The sequence below is a fragment of the Neofelis nebulosa genome, chromosome 3, assembly GCF_028018385.1.
Source record: "Neofelis nebulosa isolate mNeoNeb1 chromosome 3, mNeoNeb1.pri, whole genome shotgun sequence".
In the NCBI taxonomy this organism is placed as follows: domain Eukaryota; kingdom Metazoa; phylum Chordata; class Mammalia; order Carnivora; family Felidae; genus Neofelis; species Neofelis nebulosa.
Genome location: NC_080784.1, coordinates 7,405,282 through 7,432,907, shown reverse-complemented (window position 1 = coordinate 7,432,907; position 27,626 = coordinate 7,405,282). Strand labels below are relative to the sequence as shown.

The 27,626-nt window shown below is 53.4% G+C and overlaps 1 protein-coding gene across 3 annotated transcripts; it reads left to right on the top strand.

Moving 5' to 3' along the window:
• The first annotated feature begins 454 nt into the window (after positions 1-454).
• On the top strand, positions 455-27,626 carry XKR5 (XK related 5). 3 transcript variants are annotated; one of them, XM_058719861.1, is made up of 7 exons: positions 455-766; positions 2,673-2,856; positions 11,491-11,675; positions 12,740-12,949; positions 14,847-15,016; positions 21,293-21,404; positions 23,720-27,626. In XM_058719861.1, exons 1-7 carry the CDS (start codon positions 499-501, stop codon positions 24,829-24,831), a joined length of 2,241 nt encoding a protein of 746 aa, XP_058575844.1. In that variant the 5' UTR covers positions 455-498; the 3' UTR covers positions 24,832-27,626. The 3 variants fall into 3 exon arrangements, with proteins under 3 accessions (XP_058575844.1, XP_058575846.1, XP_058575845.1); XM_058719863.1 differs by lacking the exon at positions 455-766 and adding an exon at positions 1,307-1,614; XM_058719862.1 differs by lacking the exon at positions 455-766 and adding an exon at positions 2,215-2,308.

The following is a 27,626-nucleotide window of genomic DNA, read 5'->3' as shown; positions in this document are numbered from 1 at the left end:
GAAGGAATGGTTTGGCTAATTGCCTGCTTTAGGCGTTAAAGACCCCAAATTCATCATCACCACCAGCATGCCTGAATACCACTTCTTCCATAAATTATACTGTAAACAGCACACGGATATAGGTGGACTGACGTAGCCGGAGACGAGGTTTTCGGATACGCAGCTTTCCCTTCTGCTCATTGCAATCTTGGTTAAACCTCAAGCCCATCTGGAAAAAGTGTGAGGGCAGAGATGAATTTGAGGGCGAGACGCAGAGGAAGATGCCAGTTAACATACCCTGTGAAATTTCAAAAAGACCAATTAACGCCTCCAATCCAACGCCATCCACACAAACGCACTCTGACTAGTGGTTAACAGGGCTGTCCTTCAGCGGCCCCCGGAGGCCATGACCAGTTTAACCGTCTCGTGACCAGCCTACCTGCAGTCACATCGACCACGAAGTACCCTCCAGGGCCCCTTACCAAGTCTGGGCAACGGCAGAGAAACGCTGCTGCCCCTATGGAGAGGCCTGATCTGATTTGTGCTTGCCCACCCAGGCACCAGAAAACTCAGTACCGCCGCGCCTGGCTAGCAGCCAGGGAGGAACCGGCACGGACCCCGAGCCCCTCCCGCCCCCCGCCGTCGGTTCTGGGGCCGGAAGCCTCCCCGGCTCGGGGGGCGGGCAGGGGAAGGGGCGGGGGCCAGGAGGCGGCCCGGGCGACACGGAGGATGCACGCGGGGGCCTTGGGGCTCTCGGCCCTGCTGCAGGCGGCCGAGGAGAGCGCGCGTGAGTGCCCACCCCGCGCACCCCTCCTGCCCCCCGACCCTTCCGGACTCCCGCGCCACCCCTGCCGCGGCGGGCAGCCCACCCCGGGCCCGCGCTCAGCTCTGCGAGCAGGTGGCACCCCGCCCCCCCGCCCCCCGTCACCGTCCTAGGTGGGACCCCGCGTATGCACGCCCCCCCCCCCCAGGAGCCTGGGCACGTTCATTCCGCCCTTCCCTCCGCAAAAGCCCTTCTGAACTCAGCGGGGGCTGCGGCGCGAGCTGTGCCATGCGCGGGCCCGATCGCGCCCCACTCTCCCGGGCCCGGGCCCGGGCCGGCCTGGGGGTCTCGGCGGAGTGGGAGGCATCCGCGTGGCCCCGGGGGACAGGGGATCCGCCGCGGGGTGCAGGACCGGGCCAGACGCGGCCTCCTGGGAGCAGCCGGTCCCGCCACGCAAGATGGCAACACCGTTTAGCGCCTTTGCAGTTTGAACTTGTAACTCTTTCGGCGCCGCGGAGGAGGCCCCGCCCACTTCCGCCAGGCTCCGGGTAGAGGCTTCAGCCGGGAGGCGTGGGGTTTAATGGGGCCCCGGCCTCCAGACCCCAGGAACCCCGCGCCCTTCGCAGCACGCACGCGTTTGGTGACCCCGGCCCGCTCCGGCTCTCGGCCTTCCCCTTGGGAGCGAGTTGTTGCCTCCGGGTTGGCGGGGTCTCAGCTTGAACCGCTGTCCCTGTGGGTCCCCCTGTGGCGTCCCCGCTGCGCTGTTTCAAAGGCGCCTTGGCCACGCACCCGGGAGGAGCCCTAGTGAGGGCTGCTGCAAATGTCCCGGGTCCAGCGCCGCGACAAGCAGGCCTCAGACACAGGACCCCCATGTCAGTACCCACCCTCGGTGGTCCCGCAGACCTTGGTCCCTCCTTCCCTTCCAGCCAGGAACAAACTAGGGCCACAGCGTTGCTGGACCTAGGCAGGGCGGTGACTTCTCCTGAGACCCAGAGACTTTGTGCCGGAGACCTTGTTTGCCTCGGTAGGACGAGGGGTTGGGGAGCAGGAAGCCCAGGGTGGTCGCAACTCCCAGACAGAGCCTGGGCTGGGGGGGTGGGGGGGGGGCAGGGAATAGCCGCTCTGCCCCCTCGGTCCAGACCTGCAGGGTCCTGTCTGGACCTCGGGCAATTCCACTACAGTTCACAGCATTATGTGCCCATAAATCCATCTTAAACTTTAATATTGGAAAACGCAAGCAATGATCATATAAAATGATTATAGTGAATTAGTGCATCTACTAGCCCTGGAAGCTTCAAGCACCACCACTGCCCCCCCAACTTCATTGACTGACACTGCAGATCCCAACCTAGATTTGTCTAACTCTCCTCTGTTACTCTACCCTAGCATCCTCAAATATTAAAAAAAATAAATCCCCAAAGAGGAGGATTCGCATTTAAAAAAAATTTTTTTTTTAATGTTTATTTTTGAAGGAGAGAGAGAGAGCATGAATGGAAGAGGGGCAGAGAGCAAGGAAGACACAGAATCCCAAGCAGACTCCAGGCTCTGAGCTGTCAAGAGCCCCAGGTGTGGCTTGAACTCATGAGCAGTGAGATCATGACTGAGTCAAAGATGCTTAACGACTGAGCCACCCAGGTGCCCTGAGGATTAGCACTTTTTAATGCACATAGTAGGGGCAAGTATTTGGTGTGTGCTGTCCTATGCAACCCAACAGCCCCTCTGTATGACCATGTGTCTGATCTCTTGGGTCCGCTGGAACTTTCTGGTGCCCTCACTCCACCTCACGCCTGTCCGGAACTCTGGCAGGCTCTGCCGGCTCCTGGGCTGGGCCGAGTGGAGAGCCGTTTGAGTTTTGGGGATGCAGGGTTGGCTGTCATTCGTTCTTCCTCCAGGCTTCCATTCACCCTCGTCTTTCCTCTTTCGTCTGCAGGCCTCTGCTCCGTGGTTTACTACTTCGTCACGGGACAGCCCCTCTGGGGGTGGCTGGCCCTTTCTGTGCTGCTGCCTGGCTTCTTGGTCCAGGGCCTGAGCTATCTGTGGTTCCGAGCAGATGGACATCAAGGTCATTGCTTGTTGGTCATGCTACACCTCCTTCAGCTCGGCGTGTGGAAGCGGTAAGAACAGGCAGCCTCCTTTCACCTCTGGAGCCTGATTTCATACATGCAGTAGGAGCGGACATTTTCTGTCCTTAGGGTCGTAAAAGTTCAGGGCTGGGAAAATGCTCAAGGCCACCGCTTTGAACCCTTGCTCTGATACGGGCATCCCCTCTTCCAGCTGGCCCTTCCTTGAGCATCTCTATCATCAGACGGCTCCTTCCAGAAGCAGCTGTGACTCTTTGAAAGCTTTTTCTTTGCTTTGGCTGAATTCTGTCTTGCTCTTGTTTCCACTTGTTGGTCAAGGCTTTGGAGCCGTAGAAAGTGACTGGCTTCAGGAAGTTGCATTTAAGCCCCTACTACCTTAGGTGAGGAAGGTGATGTAGATTTAACCACAGACTAGGCAGTAGGACTGGCCTTGTTACGTTTGCATCAAGGCTTCATTTCAGGATGAAGCCATTTGGGAGCTAGTTTTTTGTTTTTGTTTTTTCCCCACACAAAAAAGCAGCCTCAAAGGACCTAGTTAGTGCCCAATAGCCTTACCTGTGGTTCACCTCTGCAGGTAAGATACTATTTTCCCTGGGAGTACCTCGATACCTGGAGGGTCAGGAGATATCTGGCAGGGAGTTTAGGTAAATGGAAAATTTCAGCTCTTAGCCACCTCATAATCCCATAGCTGCCAGGAATTTTTTTAAAAACAGGAGATGGGGGGCGCCTGGGTGGCTCAGTCGGTTAAGCGTCCGACTTCAGCTCAGGTCACGATCTCGCGGTCCGTGAATTCGAGCCCCACTTCGGGCTCTGGGCTGATGGCTCAGAGCCTAGAGCCTGCTTCCGATTCTGTGTCTCCCTCTCTCTCTGCCCCTCCCCCATTCATGCTCTGTCTCTCTCTGTCTCAAAAAAAATAAATGTTAAAAAAAAAAAACGGGAGATGGGGCTCCTGGGTGGCTCAGAAGGTTAAGCACCTGAGTCTTGATCTCAGCTTAGGTTATGATCTCATGGTTCGTGGGTTCAAGCCCAGCATCGGGGTCTATGCTGACAGCACGGATTCTGTCTTTCCCTCTCTCTGCCCCTTCCTCTCTCTCCTTCTCTCTCTCAGAATAAATAAACTTTTTTAAAAAGAGAGAAAAGTTCGGGGATCATACCAGTGAAGCCATGCAGCTCAAGTGTTCATTAAGTTATAGACGCCAAGGATTGGAAGGGTGTTCAGGAAGTCAGTGCGAGTTTGAGATCTTGGGCTGTGCTTCTGGAGGCTGTGGGTGGTTTATGCCTTCAGCCTTCCCCCAAGGGTTTCTCTGGAGGAGCTGAAATAAGTTTTCTGATTTCTCTGCTGAGTCTGAAGAGGGAATGATTCCTCATATGGAATCAGTCTCAGAAAGGAATGACTCCTTTCCACCCAGTGCAGAATCTCGAATAGGACGTAGCGGGTGCTTCTAGTAAGGACATTAAGCAACTGCCCCAAATTTCACTCGGCCGCTCACAGCTGGAGCCCTCCGTCTCTGAAGGCACCAAAAGCACATTTGCGGCCACAGCAGTTTTGCCCAAAGCTGGGCCTTTGTGTCAAGGCCTTTGTTCTGGGCACCATCCACCATAGTGGGTATTTTCAGCGCCTTCCCTCAACCCAGCCTGGTAGGAAGCCCATTAAGGGCTGCGGTGCCCTGTAGGTCCTCACGTATGTGACCTTGAGGTTAGATAACCGAACATTTGATAATTCAAAAGGAGAGTTCAGTGAATGCCAGTCACTTGAGAGAAGCTTCCAGAATAATTGCCTGATAAATCTGCTTTCTGGGGCTGTGTGGGGACCCTTGGGCCCATCCGATCCAGTGCTTTCTTCAGGGATGGGGCTGGGTCAGGCCCACAACACTCTGCTGGTGTCACCTGTGATTCCGGATTCTTTTCTCCCCCATGCTCCCTCAACATTTCGTAAGTGGTGCTAAGAGTTTCTGGTACACACTAGTGTTTTTAAATACTAAAATGGATAATGGAAGAGAGTCATGAAAGTGAGACCTCAGGAGAGACAACTTGTCATCTGTATCTCTTTTTATTTTAAAAAAGTAAGTTTAAAGGGGATTTTTAAAAACCCACATAATTTACAAGGACAAAATAAAAAGACATGAGAAAAGCCAGGAAGAGGAACGATAATGCTAGAAAACAAGACAGAGTGAGAACGGACAGTTGTTCACGGTGAGCCACAAATTTGACTCCCTGTCTTATAAACAACCCGTGCAAGCAGAAGCTATGATGTTTGCCGTGTTTCCGAGATCCAAACACAAACAGAAATCCACCTCCATAGAAGAAAGCTTCGAAAGTAGAAGTAGAAAGCAGCCATTCTGCATCTCATCCTGGATGGGCCAGTTGGGTTTCCAGAGAGAAAGCTGGGTGAGGTGGGGTCCTTATTCTAAGTCTACCCTAAATTTTGCAAGACTGTCTTAAAGCCTGCGAAGAAGCCTTTCAAGAAAAAGTGCAGTTTTCTGAAGCACCTGTAGGGGGAGCCAAAACAATTGCATTTGGCACAATCCTGACTGGCCTTTAAGAATGGATCACACTTTAAGTGACTTTATAACCTAATGCAGAAGAATCTGCTAAGAACAGGAAAACTAAGAAAACACAAACCTCTTGAAGCAAAGTAGCTTATGAAAAATACAAGAGCTTAAAACATATATGTATTTTTTTTATTCCAAATGATATATACTATATTGATGGGAAGTCTGATTCTATTCAAGTGACCTGACATTTGTGACCCTTTGTTTAAACAAAATCAGCCACTTTTCTCCATTTAGCTTTTACATTTTCACTATAATGATACATGTTGCGGACATCTTTTTTAAAAAATGTTTAAGCCTGTGAATCCATTTGGAACCTCAGCATGAAACAATGGAGGACTCTGTAACTCATCCCAACCTTAGGACCTGTCCTGGCTTAGAAATTTTTCTTTAGCGGAAGCTACAAGTTCTTAAAAGGGAAGTTGAGGTGAATTTTAAGGTTATGTATATTTAAAAGTATGTAAAATACAGCCATGCTCAACCTCCCTCGTCATCAGGGAAATGGGAATCAAAACCGCCATGAGGTACCGCATCACACCTGTCACGATGGCTAAAATTAACACAAGAAACAACACGTGTCAGCGAGGATGTGGAGAAAGGAGAACCCTTTTGCGCTGCTGGTAGGAACGCAGACCAGTGCGGCCACTCTGGAGAACAGGATGGATTTTCCTCAACAAGTTCAACAGGATTACCGTGTGATCCAGCAATTGTACTTCTGGGTATTTCCCTAGGAAATTGAACTCCAAGGAGTTGAAAGCAAGGTCTGGAAAAGATATTTGCATGCCCGTGTTCATAGCAACATTATTCGCAATTGCTAAAACAGGAAGGACCACCAAGCAAAGCAAGTCAGCAGATGAATGGATGAGCGGAATATGGTTTACACACCTGATGGAGTATTATTTAGTCCCTAAAAAGAAGGAAATTCTTCAGTGCTACAACATGGATGGATCTTGAGGACTTTATGCTAAGTAAAATCAGGCAGTCCCCAAAGGGTAAATAGTGTGTAATCTACTTATATGAGGCATGTAGAGTAGTCAATCTCATAGAGACGGAAAGTCGAATGGTGTTGCCAGGGGCCGGGGGAGAGGAGGGCATGGGGAGGTTAGCGTTTAATGGGTGCAGAGTGTCCGTTTTACAAGATAAAAAGGTTCTGAGGGTGGATGGTGGTGATGGTTGCTCAGCATTATGAATTACTACAAATTATTAATGATCTATCAAATTATAGTGTTAAATTCTATTTAATCATTTAAAAAAACTTTTTTTTTTTTTTTTAATTTTTTTTTTTTTCCAACGTTTTTTATTTATTTTTGGGACAGAGAGAGACAGAGCATGAACGGGGGAGGAGCAGAGAGAGAGGGAGACACAGAATCGGAAACAGGCTCCAGGCTCCGAGCCATCAGCCCAGAGCCCGACGCGGGGCTCGAACTCACGGACCGCGAGATCGTGACCTGGCTGAAGTCGGACGCTTAACCGACTGCGCCACCCAGGCGCCCCTAAAAAAACTTTTTAATGTTTATTTATTTTTGAGAGAGAGAGAATGAAAGCAGGGGAGGGGCAGAGAGAGTGGGGGAGACAGAGCATCCAAAGTGGTCTCTGTGCTGACAGGAGAGAGCCAGATGCGGGGCTTGAACTCGCGAACCGTGAGATCGTGACCCGAGCCAAAGTCAGACACTTAACCGACTGAGCCACCCAGGCGCCTCATATATTAATTATTAGTACCACTGAACTGTACAGTTAAAATGGTTAAGATGGCAAGTTTTATGTGTATTTTACCCCAATTTAAAAAAAGATTTAAAAGAAATATAGCCATAGCCATGACCTCAAGCTGCTCGTTATCTCAGGTTTAACATCGCCAAAAAGTGTGAAAGTGGAGAGAAGTGTGCGTACTCTTCGAGCTTGTAGGCCTGTGACAGACTATTCTGGATGAGGTGGATATGTATGACTTTCTACTTAAGCTGTTAGTGAGGACAGAGCACAGCTTGCTGGGAAACTTCATTCCCAAGGCCTGCGTTAGCTGAACTACTACTGTCTTTCCAAAGGTCAGTTTAAAGCGTTTGTTCCTGACGCAACTAGAAATCTCACACCATCACCAACACAGCTCGACCCGCCCAGTATGCCTTTGTTCGCACTCGGTGACGTGTGTGACGAAAGGGTCTAGACACCCATGATTGAGATGGGGTCTCTGAGGCCTGGCTGGGGACACAACCGAAAGCCGGGAACTCAGAAGAACAGAGAGAAGGTGTTCGCAGCCCTGGGGGACAGCCTGGGGGAGGCTCCCGCGGTAGCAGTGGCTGTCGGCCGGTTGGGCACCAGCCACGGATCATCACCGGGAACTCCTTAAAAACCCAGTCGTCCATCTGTGCCCGGACCCACATCACAGCACAGCAGACTGTCTGTGATTCTCCAAACGCACCTGTTTAACCAGAAAATCTGAGCCTGGAGCCCAGCAACTGTACTGAAACAGGCCTCCAGGTGACTAGAGCTCAAGTTTGAGAACTGGGTGCTGGCGAGGGAGCCCTAGTGTCAGGGCCGAGGAGGTGGCCGACCCAATCCGCCTGGATGCGGAGGCCCGGCCCACCCAGCAGACAGCTTCCAAGGCACATGGAGAGGCAGAAGGGCTCGCTCAGATGCTGTGCTTGGTCAACTAGCACTTTGCCATAATGTGAGCACAGGCAAGAATTTTCTAGATGGGAGACCGATTGGGCTGGGTCCTGCAGGGACTTGTCACTAGGGAAGGAATTCTACCCTCCAGGCGTCTGAGACCCATTGGAAAGGTGTAAGCAAAGGACACACATGGTCAAATGAGGCACTTAGGGAGATGGCTGTGGGGACAGTAAAGGCAAAGGGACATGCTGGGGAGAGACCAAAGGCTGGCAGGCTGTGGGAAATCCGGGCAAGAGCGAGGGGGACCCAGATGGAGGCATCAACCCCAGGGACGGAATGTGACGGGAGCTACCGACCAGTCCTCTTCCTGCCCACGGCCGCCCCCACCTGGCCTCAGCTCTGACCCTGGGCATCCCCGACGGCTTTCCAGTGATCTCAGTCTGACTTCCAGACTCTGTGATGGCATCCAGATCCCCGTTCAGAACACCAGGTGGACTGCATTCCCCCTGGCTGCTCTTTGTTTCTTAGAAACGAAACCCAAAACCTCAGCTAGACCTGAAGAGGCTCCTGCTGGCCAGCCCCTGCCTCACTGCTCCCGTCATGCAGCCGCCCTTTCACGGGCCCTCTTCGGCCCACCAGCCCACAAACGCTCTCTTAGACCCCGCTCCCCGGCTGCTTGTCCAAGGTGCATGCACCGCTCCTTTCCTGAGAGCCCTCTCTGACCACGTCCCCGGTCCCTGGACTGGTTCCAACACGATCCACCATTCACACTGCTCATTTCCACATGATTTTCTTCCGGCTTAAACGTTCCAGGTGCATGTGGTTTCTTTCCCCGGCTGAGCCTTGGGCTTCTAGAAAACATCTTTCCTTTCCTTTTGTGCCTCCTGTTAGCTCCAGCAGGTGGTGAAAGCCCAATGAAAATGCTCCTTGAACTAGTGAAGGCTTTGGGGACACATGATTCAGGACTGAAAGGGAAGCTATAATCCCCTGATGTTTACAGTTGTGGCTTTCTTTGTTGTTGTTTTTCTTACCATTGTGTTCCTGTCAGAGGTCACAGCTTCAAAGGCGCAGTAAGAAATCAGTCTGATCCAGGATTCCCAATCGTGAAAAAGGAAAACTTTTCCTTAAGCATCTCTCCTGGGCCCTCAGGACCGTGAATAAGGCTGTTTCAAAGAGGACCCCCATCGGCCCTGACCGTGGACATGTTGGCCAGAGATGACAGGGAGGCTTGTGGCCTGCGGCCAGCGCCCCAGGGAGCTCCTTGGAGAGGAGCTTTTCAGGTGATGTGAAGGTGTGTCGTGCTCTGAGCTAGGAGCAGGTAAATTGAAATGACTTCCGGTTTTTCTTAACTCGGACAAGACAGGCTCGCGTCCCTCTAGAGTTGATGGACACCTGCTACAGTCAGGTGTAGTGATCTCCCTTGTTCCTGCTCATGAAGGAGGGACACTCGTGCACGGGGGAGACCCTTGTGTGGAAGCCCAAAGTCCACGGTGCCCGGTGATAAAGGATGGTGATCCATATCAGCTTGCAGACAGCTTTCCTAACAGGGCAGTATCGGCAGAGGTTTCTGGGATGGGTTTATGGAAAACAGGAACGGGAGCGTTTCCTAATTTCTTTTCTTTTGTGTTGGTTGCTTTTCGTGCACCGTAGGAAGGTCGCCCAGCCTGGGGGAGCCAGTGTGTCCCCAGGGCCTGTGACCGTGGAGTCTTGCGGACCGCTGGGGACTGGCCTCCCCTTCCTGCTGTCCTCTGGGCCAGGCCCGACTCCTGGGACCAGGCAGTTGGCGGTCGGAGGTCTCCAGACCTGCAGCGTCCTGTTAGCTTTGTGCACTTGATGTTGGCCTCTGTGCGGTACTTTCAAAAGCCTGCCCTCCTCGCTTCCTACTTCTATCCTCCCAGCCTGGCCTGCCTTCTCCTTCTCGTGCAGGCCTCTCAGTGGCAATGGTCCCCAGGGTTCTGTCCTTGGGCCACTGCTGTCTGTGTGCCTCTGTGTGCCGTGTCCCCGTCCTCAGATGCCTCCCGTCTGAGGACGGCATATCCTCCCGGCCCGTCAGGTGTCCCCCCGAAAACTCTGGCTTGTTTCTGTCCGGAGCACGCTGTGCGGCAGCTCCCTTGTCCGTCACCAGGTCCCCGGCCACCCCCCAGATCTCCTCCATCTGCTCCCTGCTTCCCACCCCCCGTTCTCTGTTCTCACTCAAGCCTGCAGCTGTTATTGCTGGGACTAGTAGACGAGCCGTCTTCCTGATCTTTCTTTCTGCAGCTCACACGACACCTACACACGTACAAGGGCCTGGAAGCGTGGCTTACAAGAGACACCTGTTTCTCAGTCCCGAAGGCTACAAACCCAAGATCACGTTGTCCGCACATTTGGCTCATGGTGAGGGCCGGCTTCCTGGCTCGCGGTCGTCTTGCTGTGTGTGCTCACGTGGCCTGGCCCCGGTGCATGTGAGCAGAGGCTCAGAGAGTGGTCGCTGTTCCTCTTCTCGTGAGGGCACTCCTCCCATCATAGAGGCCACCTCAGCGCCTCGTCGAAAACTAATTACCTCCTGGAGGCCCCGCCTCCTAAAACCATCACACTGGGGACTAGAACTTCAGCCTAGGGATTCTGGAAGGACACAGACATTCAGTCCATCACATACACACAGGAACACGGTCAGCCATACCCCAAACACCACACACACGGGTCTGCCAAGTCCTTTTTCCAGGGCAAAATCCAAACCCCATCACCTGAAATTCAGGGCCTGAGCTACCTTGCAGGGCCACCAGAGCACCACCTTCCCGTCACCTTCCAGGCGTCTCTCTTGCCCAGTCCCCAGCAAAGCACCCCTCCCCCCCCCACCGTCCTTCCTTATTCAGCTCTGTGCCTGTCTCAGTTTCAGAGGCGCACAAAGTTCCACGTTCTGTGAGGACGAGGACGAGAGTTCTCTCATTTCTTTACGCTCTAAAGCAAGGACAGCATGGTGTCTTGCAATATGCATTTGTTGGGTGAATTATCCCAGCAGGTCCTGGGGTGGAAGACGCAGGCCGGGGTTAGCTCCACGCCTCGCAGGGCTCTGAGCAGTCCCCAGCCAGCCTGTCGGGTCCAGGCTCCCGTCATGCCACCCCCGCCCTCCCGGCCACCCGTGAAGAGCAATCACCCACTGTGGCACCTGAGTGAGACCTGCCCGCTTCAGCGTGGTGTTCTCTAGAATGCCGCATGGGAGGGGCGCCTCCGTGGCTCAGTCGGTCAAGAGTCCGACTCAGGATTTTGGCTGAGGTCATCATGTCATGGTTTGTGAGTTCAAGCCCCGCGTCGGGCTCTGTTCTGACGGTGCGGAACCTGCTTGGATTCTGTCTCCCTCTCTCCCTGCCCCTCCCCTGCTCATGCTCACTCGCTGTCTCTCAAAAAAATATACACATGTATTAAAACAAAATTTAGGATGCTGTATATGATAGGCCAGAAAAGGGGGTGAGGCATCCTGTTAAAGCTGTCACAGTCTGACTCTGCACCCCGAGCCCTTGCTCATCCTTAGGCACTGGGACGCCGCGTCCACTGCTCTACAGAAGGAGCAGGAAGCCTCCAGCCGAGGCCAGCTGCTGCTGCAGGAGGCCGACCTGTCCGCCCTCCGCCTCCTGGAAGCCCTCCTGCAGACCGGGCCCCACCTGCTCCTCCAGACGCATGTTTTCCTCGCCTCGGACTTCACAGATGTTGTGCCAGGTGAGACACGTCCAACCCCGAGCGCAGACCCCCCGACTTCCCCAGGGGAGTTACAACGGACGCCTTACTTAGAGAAAACTTGCAACCCAAGATCGGCCCCTGCTTGGGAGGATTAGGGCCGCCCATGCTCCCTGGCATGAGATGGCAGCTAAAACAGGCGTCTGTTTGAGGTTGGCTTCCTTCGTGGGGTCAGTCCACAAGGCAGAAATTGCGCGAAGTCACATGACCCACACGTGCCTTGGGAAGGGACCACACGCTGCTCCTCAGGGGCATCAGTGCCTCAGCGTCTCCCATGTCCTCAGGCCCTGGCCTAGCTTGACACAGCCAGAGGCCTAACCGTCCAAGAACAAGTCTGGCCCACGAAACGTCGCCAGTGTCACCAGTCAACATTTCCTGTGGCGTCGGCGCTCTCTCTCTCTCTTTTTCTCCTGGTCACTTCTTGATTCTCTGCCAGCCGCCTCCTCCTCCTCCCTCTTTGCCGAGCACCCACATTTGTGTGTGCTTACACGAAGTACCTAAAACTCAAGACTGTGCCGTCCTTCCGTCCATCTTTATCGTGGGGCCTGGCACGATTTGTGTTCTGGCTTTATTTCTCTGACTAACTCTCCACATGAAGGAACACTGGCTACAAGAAAACACTCCCCACACATGTCGTGCACGCCTGTCACGCTGCCAAAAGCTGGGACCAGAGAGAGTTTGCCCAGCAAAGTACGTTTGGGATGGAGCTCCCTGCTCAGGAATTCTACAGCTGCTTCGTTACCAACAGAGCTCAGACGGAGGGCTGCAAGGATTAGTGGCCCGGGCTCTTTTCTTAAAGGGCTTAGAAAGGAAGGGCCCCGCTCGCTTGCCAGGAAAGAGCACGCACTGGGCTGTGCAGAGGAACCAGAGGAACCGCCTCCCGCGCGTCCTCATTTCTTCCTGGGCGTGTGTGCTCGTGTCTGTGCACAGAGTTGTCGCACTCCCCGCCCATCCGGGTGCTGGGTTCGGGATGCCCCGTGAGCAGCCGGGCTGTATGGGGACGTGAGACGGCCCACAAATACTGTTGTTGTCCGCTTGCCTTCCAGGCGTGAGCGCCCTGTGCTCCTGGTCCGCGCTGTCCTGGGCCCTGGTGTGCTATGCCTGCTTCATGGGCTTCGTGAAGCCAGGCCACGTCTTCACACCGTGGGCCGCCCTGCTCTGCCAGCAGCTCTGGAGGATGGGCATGGTGGGAGCCCGCGTCCTGAGTCTGGTTCTCTTCTTCGGAGCTCACCGCGTCTGGGTTTTAGTGTTTGGAGGTAAGCAGGGCGAGTGCTGTGGCTGGCTGTTGCTGTGTGTAACAGACCACCCCAGAACATAATGCCTTTTGGTTTTTTAAATTTTTTTTGGATGCATTTTATTTTACCCCCCACCATTTATTTATTTATTTTTATTTCTTTATTTTTTAATTTAAATCCAAGTTAGTTAACATGTAGTGTAATAATGATTTCAGGAATAGAATTTCGTGATTCATCACTGACATATAAAGAACTTAATGCCTTAAAGTAACCATTCACGACCATCATCCCTGGTTCTGGGGGGCCCCACTGGGCACCTGGGGGGTTCTTGCTCGGGGGGGGGGCCTCAGGTGGGTGCTGTAGGATTCATAAGGAGACTCCACTGGGCTGGCCGCACAGACGGTGGTCTCGCTCCCACGGTGGGTGCCCGCATGCCCTTTCTCTCCAGCAGAGCAGCCTGGGCTGTGGACAGGGTAGTGGGGGTTCCAAGAGAAAGCAGTGGGAAGCTGCCGGTCCCCCTAAGACCGGCCGAGCGCTGGATCAGCACGGCTTCTGCCGTATTCTGCCCGTCAGAGTAGTCATGGCCAGCCTAGAGTCAAGAGCGCGGAGGAGTAGACTCCACCCCCTGTGAGGGTACGGGGAGGGGGCTGCATATGGCACTTCTCTCTGGAGACACACTCCCGTGGCTTAGATAGCCCAGCCCTCAACCCGGCCAGCTCCAGACCACAGCTGCAGCCGCTGTGAGAGCTCCTCGAAAGACCATGTCCTGTATCACGCCTGAGATCTTTTCTGTAGAAAAACAGGAGGGAGGCATAGGGTCCCGCTTGTCCCTACCTAACACAAAAATGTACAGTGCCCAGCTTCTGACAGCCCTCCGTTTCTTCTGAATGCTGATTTTGGACATCTTCTCTGTTTCAAATAGGGCATCTCCACTGAGCCCACCTGTCACCCCCTGCCCTCAGTCTAGGTACGTGGATGTGAGAATGATGATGGGGTCTGCCTGACCCTGCGGGAGCCCTGCGGGGGTCTCAGTGTCCCCACCAAGCAGAGGTATCTCTTATGGCCATCAGGCAATGCACTCTGTAAGAAGGAACAGTGTACTCATGTTTTAAGAGAACAGGAGACACTGACAGATATTTACACTGAAGCCTGGAACAAACATTAACACCTGTTGGCAGGAAGGAGAAATTTTTGAAAGAAATTGTGCTGCTAAAGAGAGATGAGCTTTTTTATTCATTTTTTTAAAAACAAATTCAGCTCAAACTTCAGTAAGATATTATTCATCTTAAAATAGGGGAATAAAAATTATAGCTGGACCACATACAGATCTTTCCTTTGGATGCAGATGTTTTCAGCTCTTGAACTAGTAATTTAAACAATAGAGAGCCAGGGGTGCCTGGGTGGCTCATCAGTTGGTTAAGCAGCCAACTATGGCTCAGGCCATGATCTCACAGTTCCTGAGTTCAAGCCCTCATCAGGTGAGCATGAGACCCGCTTCTGTCTCTCTCTCCCTCTCTCTCTGCCTCTCGCTCACTTGCACCCTCTCTCAAAAAAAAAAAAAAAAATAGTGAGCCATGAGGTTCATAACAGCCTCCTTAGGCACCTCCTGGAACTGGAAGAGAGTCAGTACATAGTGTTTGGGAAGTGTCCTTGAAGCTAGCCTTTTGTGTGCTTGTCCCCAAATTAGTTCAACTACCTTTTATGAGGATCAGATGAGATACTGTGGGCAAAGAGAAAAGCTGCTGGTTTTCTGTGCCCTGTGAATCTCTCCTGGGTTTTGATCTCTCCTCTGGGATGCTGAGTCAGGTGTGGTCAGGACAGAGAGGACGGCTCCGAGCCCCGGGTCTCCATGTCCGTGCCCCTCGCCCTCCCCAGGTCCCCTCCGGGACCCTGACTTCCACGGCCTGCCTCCCTCCAGGTGCCCACTGGCTGGTGATGACCTTCTGGCTTGTGGCACAGCAGAGTGACATCATCGACAGCACCTGCCATTGGAGACTGTTCAACCTGCTCGTGGGGGCCGCGTACATCCTCTGCTACCTCAACTTCTGGGACAGCCCTTCCAGAAACCGGATGGCCATGTTCTATACGGCAAGTGGGGCAATGATGGCTTTCTTTACTGCTAATGTTACAAATTTCATATGTATAGAGTGCACACGGGTGTAAGTGTGTGCATGCAGGCGTGTGTGTACTTGTGCACGCATATCTATTGAAGGAGGAATAGCTTGATCTTAGGAAAAATTCTAAAAGGAATCACTGTCGTGACAGTGACAGGCTCTATAAATCGCAATCTGACCTCCAGTTTTTCCTACATGGTTAATGTAGTAAGAATTGTGTTTTTTGGACACTGTCTACATCTGATAACTATAATCACAGCTCACCTATGTCAATGTCATATACACAGCGTCCTAGTAGCTCTGTCATTACTGAGTTCCAGGCGTGTCCTTAGGACAGTGGGAAAACCACGAAGGTGAGAGAATGCCTGTCATTGGGCCGCTTCTAGCCCAGTAGGGAGGATGGGCTCCGTTCCCAAATAACTGAACGACGAGGCAGAACGTGGGTAAATCCTGGAAGACCAGCGGTCTGAACTCACGAGTATGGTGGGGATCACTTCCTGTCGGATGAGCAGAGGCGCCCTTTCTAGAAGGTGGAAGTTTAGCTGCATTGCAAAGAGCAACGGAGAGAAAATGCAGCCAGCGCCTCAGAGCACCGGTTTTGGAATCAGGCACTTTCTGTGGGACCGTGGTTCGCCACTTACTGTCACCAACCCACTTGGCCAAGGATTGAAACGCCCTGAGTCTGTTTTTCCATCGCACATTAGGAGCAAGGTCTCTCAGCGTGGCTGTGATAATTTTATAAGATCCACCCACTTCTCAGGGCCTCCAGTGAAGATTAAACACATAACCTGGAACCGAATAACCAACACGTCGTGGCCATTATTGATGATAGAAAGGGAAAGAGACTTTCAGGGGAGTGGACCCTCTAGGACGGAGCTGTGAGCAGATGGAAAGTGTCCAGGAGACAGCGGTGGTGTGGTCACCTCCTGCTTTTAGGGGAGCCCCGAACGGCTTATCAGCCCTGCGGGCTACGGAGTCCACAGACGGTGAGGATGCGTGGTGCTGGACAAGTTATAGAGCCACTCCAGGCCTCGACCTCCCTGTCTGAGAACCAGGAATAACGGTACCCATGTCGCTGTGCGGGAAGAGGGCGGGTGTGCAGAGCAGTCCATGCCCCTGTGGGTGTGGCCGATAAGCTGGAAGCATCCAGAAAGAGGTCACTTCCGTGGCTGTGTCACAGTCACACCTTTGCCAGCCTAGCCCCTGGAGTCTGAGAGGCTGCTATGTAAGGAAGGGAAAGGAAAACTCGGTCCTTCCCAGCCCACTTACTTACTCTGTCACTGGGCCCGCGGGCAATGGCAATTAAGCGGGAAAGACAGAAGGTGGACAGTCCTGAGGTGCACATGTATTTATCGTCCAGCCCTCTTACTCTGCCTCACAGACCTCTGCAGGCTTATCACAGCTAGGGACTCTACCCACAGAGGTGACCAGGCACGTCCAGGGCCACAGGCTGGCCAGCGAGGTTGCCCAGGCTGTGCCCTGATCCCTGGGCGTCTGGTCCCAGCCTCCTGCCAACACCCCTCAAATGTGAGGCCTGCCATCTGTCCTTTCTTGGACTGCCTTCCCCAACAGGCGCCTTCCTGGGAAAGAGACACGGGTCCTGACCCCCACAGAATGTCACTCCTTTGGGGTAAAGTGCAGTGTCGGCAAAGAGAATGTTAATGCTGCCTCCTCGTCTGTTGTTGTTATTCCAAAAGCCAAAAGAGTACAGAGTACTTGGAAGTCCACTTGCTAAGGGGGGTGGGCCTGGGGGCTTGGGGTAGCTCTGGTTTTCAATGGCTAATGGCTTTGCTTAAATCATGGAAAGCTGTCTCCAAGGTCAAAGCAGGAACTTCTACAATTCTTCTCTCATTGATTTGCTCAACAAGAGTACGAAGCATTTGTAATCTTGTAGGTTCTGTGCCACGATGTGTTCCTGTCCCCCTGTGACCTCCTGTTCTCATCTTCCAACCCTGGGAATCGTAACGGAATCCTTAGGAATAGCTAACGGTTCGGGCAGGATCATCCTGCACCAGCCGCTGTTCTAAGCTCATTAACTGTCTTTATTTCTCACAACGCCGCATGAACCGAAACCCATTTTACAGATGCAGAAACTGAGGCATAGAATGGCCAGGCATCTAGTCAGACAGAGAGGCAGGATTCAAATCCAGCTGGTCTGCTGCTACAAGGCCAGCTGTGGCCGGGCAGGACAGCCAGGAGCGTTTGAGCTGGAAAGGCCTCGGGCCTCTGTGCGACCCCTTCTCAGCCTGGGCGATTGTCACAGGCGCTCAGGGAGCCTCTTCGAGGTAGATTCCCAGGTGCCTTGTCAGCGATTCCAGCCAACAGGTGTGAGTGGGGCCCTGGAATCAGCGTTTGAGAAGCCGCATCACGTGGTGCTGATGTTCGGTGTCATCGAGAACCATTCACCTTAACTTCTCCCTCACAAGGTGGAAGCCGGCCCCTGGGTGACATGTGACGGGGAAGCCAGGTTTGCCCTGGTTCACGTGTCATCGATTCGCTCACCTGAGCCTGCACACGCGGCTTCCTCCGTGCGCCAGAAATGGATTCAGATGCCGGGGTGTGCAAAAGTCGACTCTCAGCGGCCAGAGACACAGACCCGTGAATGCAACCATGGGGGCCAGAGAAATGACGTTACCAGACCCCCTCAGGAGCACAGAGGCGGAGAGAGGAATGCCAGAGAAGGCTGTACAAGAGGTGACCTTCGAGCCGGGTCTCGGGAGATGAACGTGGCCTGAAGAAAAGGCAACGAGGGCTCAGGAGCATTTGAGGCAAATGCGACAGAAGCAAAATAAAGAGTGTCAGGGACATACGTGTGGTGGTGTGGAAGATACTAGTTAATGCAGCGAGGGGTGCCTGGGGGGCTCCGTCGGTTAAGCGTCCGACTCTGACTCAGGTCATGATCTCACTGTTGTGAGTTCGAGCCCCACGTCAGGCTCTGTGGGGACAGCTCGAAGCCTGGAGCCTGCTTTGGATTCTGTGTCTCCCTCTCTCTCTGCGCCTCCCCTGCTCGTGCTCTCTCTCTCTCCAAAATAAATCAATATTCTTAAAAATTAAAAAGTAAATAAAGGCAACGAAAATAGAGCTAATGAAGTCCACCGCAACAGGGAAGAGGGTCCAGCATGAACCCACCTCAGTCTGTTTGTGCAGACATGACTGCGCATTTTAAAGGGAAGATGGGGACACGGAGGGGCCGTTTGAGCAGGGTCAGGGGAAAGGAAATTTATCAAAAGTGGGAGAGAGGTGGTTAATGGGACTGTGACATCTGGTTTTCTGGTTGGCGTTTATCTGGCGGAGGCACCCACTTCTCATATCTGGATGACAGAAAGCTGTAGTTCATGCAAGTTAGAGTGAGCCCCGCCCCGCCCCCACGCCACCGGGGGGCGGGGGGGGGGGCCTGGAGGGTGATCTTGAATGTTCAAGGCTCAAAGAAACCGTCCTTCTGGATTGCAGACGATTTACACCTCAGAGACGCAGACAAAGGATTTGTATGCTGAAGCTTGCTTGCTTGCTTGCTTGCTTTTTTTAAAATTTATTTTGAGAGAGACAGAGACAGCCTGAGCAGGGGAGGGGCAGAGAAAGAGAGAGAGAGAGAGAGAGAGAGAGAGAGAGAGAGAGAGAGAATCCCAAGCAGGCTCCACACTGTCAGCTCAGAGCCTGAGGCGGGGCTTGAACTCACAAAACAGTGGGATCACGACCGGAGCCGAAAACAAGAGCCGGACGCTCAACTGACTGAGCCACCCAGGCGCCCCTGCACTTACAAGCTTTATAAAGCAACAGGTCCAAGAGGGGGTTCAGGGGCTACCGGCCTTTCACCAGATTTCAGCTGGAACGAAGAAGAAGTCTTCCAAGCAGCACTGCTTCCTTGGGCAGAAACGGGACTAGGGCCAAGGTCCTCACCCTCGGGACACAGCCTTGAGGGGCTAGGAACTGTGTTAGTGTTCATTCAGGTCTCTGAACATGTGTGTTGGGGGGAGTGGGGGGAGGGGAGCAGTGATGGACAGAAGCATTTGTTCTACGTGTCTGCAACTTTCATCGGCCCAGCTTGAGGCCTGGCCAAGGAGAGGGCTTAGAGATGCGGATCTGCGTCAGGTTTGGTCAAGGAGAGAGTCTATGTCAGCGGAATGGCATCGTATCAGTCAGGGTTCTCCAGAGAAACAGAACCCGGAGGACACGCAGAGACACATAGGAGGAGATTTATTATGTGGATTGGCTTACGCAATTTTGGAGGCTGAGATAGGACACGGTATGCCTTCTAGAAGCTGGGGAACCAGGAAAACGTTGTGTAATTCACTCTGAGTCCAGAGGACCGAGCACTGGGAGCTCCCACGTCCCAGGACAGGAGGTCAGCTCAAGAAGATGGAGGATTTACTCTTCCTCCACTTTGTCTTCTATTGGGACCTCCCCCCCACACACACACACAGATTGCATGGGGCCCACCTGCACTGCTGAGGGACCTGGTCTTTACTCAGTGTACTGATTCAAACGCTAACCTCTTCTGGAAACGCCCTCACGGACACACTCCGGAATACTGTTTTACCGTCCGGGCATCCAGACAGCATCCAGGCAGGCTGGCCCATCACATCTGCCATTACGGTCTCCCGTAATGGCCATCACATCTCCCACCATGCAGTGGGAACCACATGTTGGAGGGTTACTCTGGAAAGGAAACTTCGGGATGCGCTATAAACAGAATCGCCCACACTGTCAGGGAATGGGGTCTCGATGGCCCTGGGTTGAGATGGGGCTGTCTCAAGGTGTGTTGGGGGAGATGACAAGGTCTGCTCTGTAGGTGAAACAGATCGCCCGGCAGCAGTGTGGAGGAGTGATTGTGGACAGGGAACAAAGGACCCGGACAGGAAACCATAGGACCCAGATAGGTAGTGACAGGATCACAACTATGAAGGTGGCAGTGAGGATAGGCAAAACGGCAATGAATTTGAGACAGACATAAGAATTTGGCTCCACAGACCAGATAGCTGATGAGACGTGGTTAATGTAAGGAGCAGAGAGAGACAGACCCCACGGTCTGTGGACTGGCCTGGTGGGTAATGTCATTTAATGCTGCAATATGCCTGCTGGACCTTTGAAACACTGCTGCCCAGAGCCTAAAGGCCTGGGGAGAGTGGGCATTCTTAGGATTGTTAAGTAGCTCTTAATAACATTTTTAGTTCTTTCCATATTTGACTTTCCTGGAGTGAAAATGGGGCCCATGAATGAGCATGGCAAAGATTCCTAAGACTTTTGGGCCTACCAGTATTAGAATTTCTTAATTTCTTAATGCCTCCTGTATAGTATGGGAATGTATCATCTTCTAATTATGTCCAGTTTGTTTACTTATTTTAAGAAATATATTTTAATATATAAAAACTAGCAACCAAAGTTAAGAAGCCAGCCTGGGGGCGCCTGGGTGGCGCAGTCGGTTAAGCGTCCGACTTCAGCCAGGTCATGATCTTGCGGTCGGTGAGTTCGAGCCCCGCGTCAGGCTCTGGGCCGATGGCTCGGAGCCTGGAGCCTGTTTCCGATTCTGTGTCTCCCTCTCTCTCTGACCCTCCCCTGTTCATGCTCTGTCTCTCTCTGTCCCAAAAATAAATAAAAAACGTTGAAAAAAAAAAAAATTAAAAAAAAAAAAAAGAAGCCAGCCTGGATGGGGGGGTACAAAGAGCCTTCTGCAAGAGCGGCCGCATTTTGGACCGCGGAGGAAGGCTTTCCTTGCTGTTCCCTTGGGCCACAGGCCAAATTTACCTCTAAAGAGGCAAATAATTGAACAAACAATACTAACATTATCAAAGTTTGTGACCTAGCGTACTGGAATTCAATGGCACTATGAGCTCTGCAGATACTTTTATTTATTGCGTGATAAAACTCAGACACACATGCACTCAGCGTGAGAACATGAAATGTATAAAACTGGGAATAAAAGTCTCCTCCCTCAGCCCACCTGACTCAGCGGAGGGAGCCACCATGGCCACGTGGGCTATGCCCTTACCTTGCACGTGCACTTACGATTCTGCAGACATTTTAATGAGCTGCATTGAAAACAGGGAGAATTCCCCCTTTGCCAGAGAAGCTCTCTCAGACCTTGACCCTGATTCTGTTGGGAGGGGGTGGCCCGGTCAGCCGTGGGGACCCCAGTGGACATTGAGGACAGAGGCTCCAACACTGAAGGACACTGCTGCAGAGTTTAGGGTGAGCGTCCCCGAGGCCACGTGCACCTGACTTTCGGTGCTGACTCTACCTTTCGGTCCCACAGATTATGCTGCTGGAGAACATCATCCTTTTGCTGTTGGCCACTGACTTTCTCCAGGGGGCCTCCCGGACGAGCCTGTGGACCATAGCTGGAGTCTTGTCTGGATTTCTGATTGGTAAGGCCCCACGTTGCCGTCTCGTTCCCTCCCTCCCCGCCCCCAACTTTTTTCTTTACCATAAACTGACTCCAAGGGCAGGAAGTGATGCTCAGGAGCGTGAGGTGGAGACCAAGGAGTGGAGCTCACTGTGCCTCCGGTTGTGCCCCCACCAGGGCCCCAGACACTGAATGCGGCCTTCATCCGGAACCCGAGAAAATCCGGACCCACACTGTAGACTTCTATCAAAAATGACTCATGGGCGGGGCCTCCTCCCCGGGCTTCTGGCTGAGGTCCAGCACGTGACTGCCCTCTCCTTTCCACCTCAGCATCCCAGCATCGGGAGCAGAGCAGGGATCCCCAACATGATGCCCCGTGCTGTATGCCAACAGGAACCCCAGGACGTGGGTGCTGAGTTACCGTCAATTCAGAGCTGAGCAGCGTGGCACAGAGGAAGTTAAATAATGTGCCGTAAGGTCAGACGCGGTGTAGGTGGCGTTGCTGGGACTCACACCCTACTCCCATCTGGCGTCTACACGGTGCCTGGCAGTTTCAGATCATCAGCTTGGTTTTGTGAATGAGTGTATGACTCAGAGCACTCCGTGCCTGCCGCGTTAACCTGGCTTCACAGATGGCCGTGAGCTGGAAAGGGAGTTCCTGTCTGCTCTTGGGAAGTGAAAATAAAGGAGGGAGGAAAGGTGTTTTCATTCTCAGCGTCGTGACCCAGGGCACAGTGACTGGGGAGCTGGGGACAAGGGTCAGCCCCGGGGCTCAGATGGAGACACCTGCCGATCCTTCTCCCCCTCTTTCCGGAGCTGCCCGAACCCCTGACTCCCAAGTGGCCCCGGAAGGCATTCTCAGTGGGAAGATGGTGAGTGAGCTCTAGTCAAAGGCACACAGGCTTTATAAACCGTTTTTTTTTTTTTTTTTTAATGTATGTTTATTTATTTATTTATTTTTGAGAGAGTGTGAGCAGGGGAGGGACAGAAAGCAAGGGAGACACAGATCAAGCAGGCTCCAGGCTCTGAGCTCTCAGCACAGAGCCCGACGCGGGGCTCGAACTCACAAACTGTGAGATCATGACCTGAGGCGAAGTCAGACGCTCAACCGACTGAGCCAGCCAAAGGCACACAGGCTTTAAAGCTGGCAGCGCTGGCTCACATCTTGAGCGCCCTTGACCAACATTTATTGAGCTCCTACTGTATGCCAGCCTGGGGCCGCAACCCGGAACCCTGTGCGTGACATGGCCTGGCCAGAAGGCTACCCATGAAACGTGTGTACTTTGGACTTGGCTGATGAGGGGACTTACTTCCCCTTTCTGACCTTGGGTGGCTCATCATAAAAGAAGGGTGACCTCTCCCCCACCAGCATCGTGAGAACTCAGAATAGCGGGTAGAAATGGGTTCAGGGGTGCCCACGGCAGAGCCAACAGTCACCCCACGGGAATGCTGTCTCCGTTCCCCCGCAGGAGGCCCGCTTTGTTACCCCCCCACGCCTCATCCCCCAGAAGTCCTCGGGGAGAATCCACGGGACCACGTGTCAGCCCCACCTCCACCCCCAGCTCCATCACCCTGCCGTCTGCCAGCCCCTCCGGGGCTTTGACCCCCCGCTCCGGCTTCAGACTTCTTGCTGTTTATAATGAGTGCCCTGAAACCAGGCGCTTGATCTAGTACAACAGGAAACTGGAAATAACGTGGGAGGCTACTGGAATGCTCTGCTAAAGAAATTATTGCCGTCGTCAACACTTCTGATCAAAATAAATCGCACTGACAACAGTGTGATTAAGATGTTTATGCACAGAGGAAGTGTTGCTGCTGCTCATGGAAATTCCTTGATACGGGCTCCTTGATGGCTGTGGTCAACTTTTCCTTGGGGCTTGTTTTTGAGGTTATCCTGACCACCCCCTCCTCGAGCGTTGGAGCCTGTCAGCCGGCGTGTGGATGGTTTTGCCTTCTGAGTATTTGTTCCAGTCACTTGAAAGTGAAATGAGCATTTCTACGAGACACCTCACACGCAGCACAAACACACATAACACACTCGCGTGCCCCCCCCCACCCCCCCATCTAGGGTGCCTCGAGAAAGAAGTCATAGAATCAATAGGTTATTGACTTGGCTATTAGGATTTTCAGCTTAGGAATATTTGCAGCTTACGGAAGCCGGAGCCTACTTAAATGCCCCCAAAATATCCAGATCTGATCCTCCATCAAGAGATCACGTTTGGGATCCCAATTATATTCCTCTGTCCAGAATTCCAGACTCTGGAATTCTCAAGCCGTGGGGAGGATACAGGACTTCAAAGAACATGACCTTATGTTCCTCTTTTTCTTCTTTTCTAGGCAGTATCTCGCTGGTAACTTATTACAGCCTGCTACACCCTAAGTCCACAGACATCTGGCAGGGCTTTGTGACAGAGGTCCGTGGCACTGCAGTGGGTGATAGAGCAGAGAGAGAATCTTCTCCCCGGGCCTCGGCCGCAGCTGGAGAGAGGCCAGGGAGCCCGGGGGACAGTTGTGAGTTAACACATCTGGGTAGGGCCCCTAGCCCACAGTGGGGACCCCCAGAGGCTGGGCTGGAAAGCCAGATCGTTCAGGAAGATTCCTTCCTCGGTCACCATCACTGGCTGTTGGTGAAACTTGCCCTCAAAACAGGAAGTGTGTCTAAGATCAACGCAGCCTTCAGAAAAGACGGTCCTGGCTTCTTCGGTCCCCCTGAGTGGGGACTGAGCCAACACCACAACCATCAGATGACGCCCAGGTTTTCCCAGAAGGAGCTCGCATCGTCACCCCACGACCCCCTCTCCTCAGACAAGGGCTGTGAGCCTCAAGTTGTCTGGAAAGCAGAGGCCAACCTGCTGGACACCTCAAGCTACGTCTCTTTGGCCAGCGACAATCCAGACGAAGCTCCTGGCCGGCGGTGGTCAGCTGCACCCAGGGAGGGCAGCCCCAGGGAAGGAGCCGAGGCGGTTTCTCCGCTGCAGGGCAGGGGTGCAGGTGACGGGAGAGGAGGGGCAGGACAGGAGAGCGCCACCCTATACTTTAGTGCCACGGCCGAGGGGGCCACATCCCCACAGTGGGAAGCCGGGCAGGCGACTTTGCAGACACCCCTGTCTGGGAGGAGTTCGGAGCCCTCCCCTCGGCCGGCCACTCGGCCCTTCCCTGCCACCATGGCCAGCATTAGCCCGATCCTGGGCCTGGGCCGCACCGGCAGCTTCCGCCCCAGCACAGGCTTGCCCGGCAGAGCCCTGGGCGCCTCAGAGCGTGGGGGACAGCAGGAGCCCATGGGGGACCCGAATCTTCCCACCATTGCCGGGACACGGATGGCATTACCAGAGGTGAGTCTGAGGCCCGCAGACGAGCCTTGCCTCACATCCACCCCCAAGTGTGAGCCTGCCCACGGGGGCTGCGGCGGGAGGGCCCGGCCGAGGACCATGCCAAGTTTCTCCATGTGACCGCAGTCCCGGCGGGCAGGGCGACAGGCGGCCGAGTCACGCTGGTCCCTGGGCTTTGAGATTTGAGACCGAGAATCCCAGTTCTACCTCTGCCCTCCGTGTTTCCCCCGGACATGTTTGCACAACTGAAGCATGAACGAGCTGGACCAGATTATTGGCGAGCTCCCCCACAAGCACCACGTACACACGTGTGCACAGAACACACTTTCCTGTCACGCTGTGGGAGCAGGGCAAGGGGCTTCCCGTCAAAATTGCCCGCTTCCTTTTACCAACGATATGATCCCGATTTTTAAATTTAATATAACCTTAGTTTTGTTGCTGTGGCTTCCAGGAAAGTCAAAGGTAAAGAAAGCCCAGGGTTCCGTTTCATTGTGAGTTCTCGTTACAGTTTGCCTCTGCTGACACGAGGGGATGATCAGTCCCTTAAAAATGTATTCTCCCTGTATCACTTTACGGACCTCCATGATAAGATAATGCAAGCCCTTTCTGGAAGCAGATGAGAAAACTGTGCTTCTCATCATCAACATAGCGGAAGAATGCAAATGTCATCCTGAGATTCCTTTGGCAGAAAAAAAAAATGCTACGTTTGTTGCTGACCCTGCAGACCCCCACCCCGCAGGCCGGCCAGCCGGCAGCCTGGACCTCACACTCCATTTCCTCTACCCCCACACTTTGCTCCCTCCTCCATTCCACGGGGGACACTACCTGTGGTCTGGACTCGCCGGGCGAGAAGTGCGGCCACTGTCCATTTCCTTCTCTATTTCTTTCTCTTCTTCCCCTAAACTGGGCCCTTTGTAGACAGACATTCACATCATTTCTGCAAGCCTTCCTTCAGAGCTGGTGTAAAAAGTGCAGGCATAGGGGCCCCTGGGAGACTCAGTCGGTTAAGCGTCCGACTCCTGCTTTCAGCTCAGGTCGTGATCTCACGGTTTGTGGGACGGAGCCCCAAGTCGGGCTCTGCACTGACAGCACAGAGCCTGCCTGGGATTCTCTCTGTCCCTCTCTCTCTGCCCCTCCCCGCTTTCTCTCTCTCTCTCTCAAAATAAAATAAACATTAAAAAAACAAGTTTAAAAATTAAAAATAAATTTTTAAGTGCATTCATAAGCCACCGAAGCAGAAGGCGGTCCCCACATGTTTGCATGTGGTCCTTTCTACCTTCACAAACACCTCTGGGTTCAGGGACAGTATTCAAGCCCCAAAGAGGAAGTGTGGTGAGCTGTCGGACCGTCAGTGACCCTGTTGCTGACTGCGTATTCCAGTGGGACATAGCAGACGGTGGCTCAGATCTCCTGGTACAACAGGTAACGACAAGGGACCTCAGGCCACCGCCTGGCGGGAGTGTGTCCAAGAAACACCACAGCTGGACAGTAGCTCCAGCCACGCAGACAGGTGGTGCTGAGGACCATTGCAATGGGGGAAAGAGAGGTCTACAACTGGGCTCAGCTCCAGATGCAGCACAGGTAAGTGCGAACCGAGAGTCCAGGAGCAGGGGAGAGGTCAGTGGATGGAAATGTACTGAGGAAGCCCGAGAGGTAAGGGAAGGTTCTGACTCACGCAGCCGAACAGGCCTCCTACTGGAGGCAGGCTGGGCCGTCAGACTCTGCCTGGGGGTGGCAGGGTCTGCGGAATCTGACCATCTACATACAGAAGGTGGTCAGACATGGAGCATTTGGAGGATTCTTGCTAAAACCGGACACAGCAGAGAGAAACACGTAGGCAGGCCTAGGTGAAAGGCTGACGGAAGGCTGAGTAGGGTTTGGTCAAGGACGGTGTGCGTTGCAGCATCGGCAACTCTGCCCAGGACGATAAAAGGTGCTTTCCGAGCCAGGACGCTGGCCTCCCCCTCCCGTGCCAAGGTCTCGCGGAGGACCGGGTGCCCACGCTACCTTGGAGATGCGGTTACGAGGCACAGGGGTCTGCTTCACTGCACTTCTTGTCTTTGTGTTCGGCACAAGTGTGACACTTTCAGAGGGAAGGGCCCAAGCCCTTCAGGTCAAGAGCGTCAGGGGCCACCTGGAATTGAACCAGCTGGGCTCACGACCCCTCGCATCGAGGGGGAGTGCACCCTATGGGGGCGGCTCAGTAAGAGGTGGGAGAAGGGGCTCAGGGGACGGGGGCTTTTGTCTCCCGCCACCGTCTGCACGTGGCCTCGTCTGAGGCTAATCTTGTACAAGATCGTTGGTTTCCAGCAGAACACATGGCCTGACCGTGGGCGCCAGACGGGCTCCCGGATGTCAGAGGCTGACCTTTTCTCACTGGAATATTAGTAGTAGCTTAACAGCTGCTTGCTAAGCTAAGCATTATATACTGGATCTGTTCTATCCACACCACTGCCTCTGTAAACGGCCATCATCCAGAACATCAAAACTCGTGTGTGTCCCTCCCATAATATTTGCTCCAAGAGCATTTATGTCTGCAGTTGCACCCGCCCAGCTGGTTTTCTGGATTTCTTCCTTCTTATCGCATGAAACCACACTGGATGCGACAAACCACATAGGATCCATAAACACCATGGACCGGACAAACACTACCTTCACTGCTGTTTCTAAAAAGCAGGGAAAGCCCGAGCCATCCAGGACCTGCTGGAAACTGGGGTGGATTCCCACGTTTCTACAGTGATTGTCAGCTGCTTGCAGTAGACTCTCTAATTCACCTGTTGGCCCTGGTGAGGCCCGGCGGGATGAGTGGTTCCCAGCAAGCACTCGTAAACACCTGTGAAGGGGAATTGAATTTCTAGGTTTTTCCGGGATGACTAAGGGTTTTACTTCTCATAAACATAGCCTCTGAGTAGCCA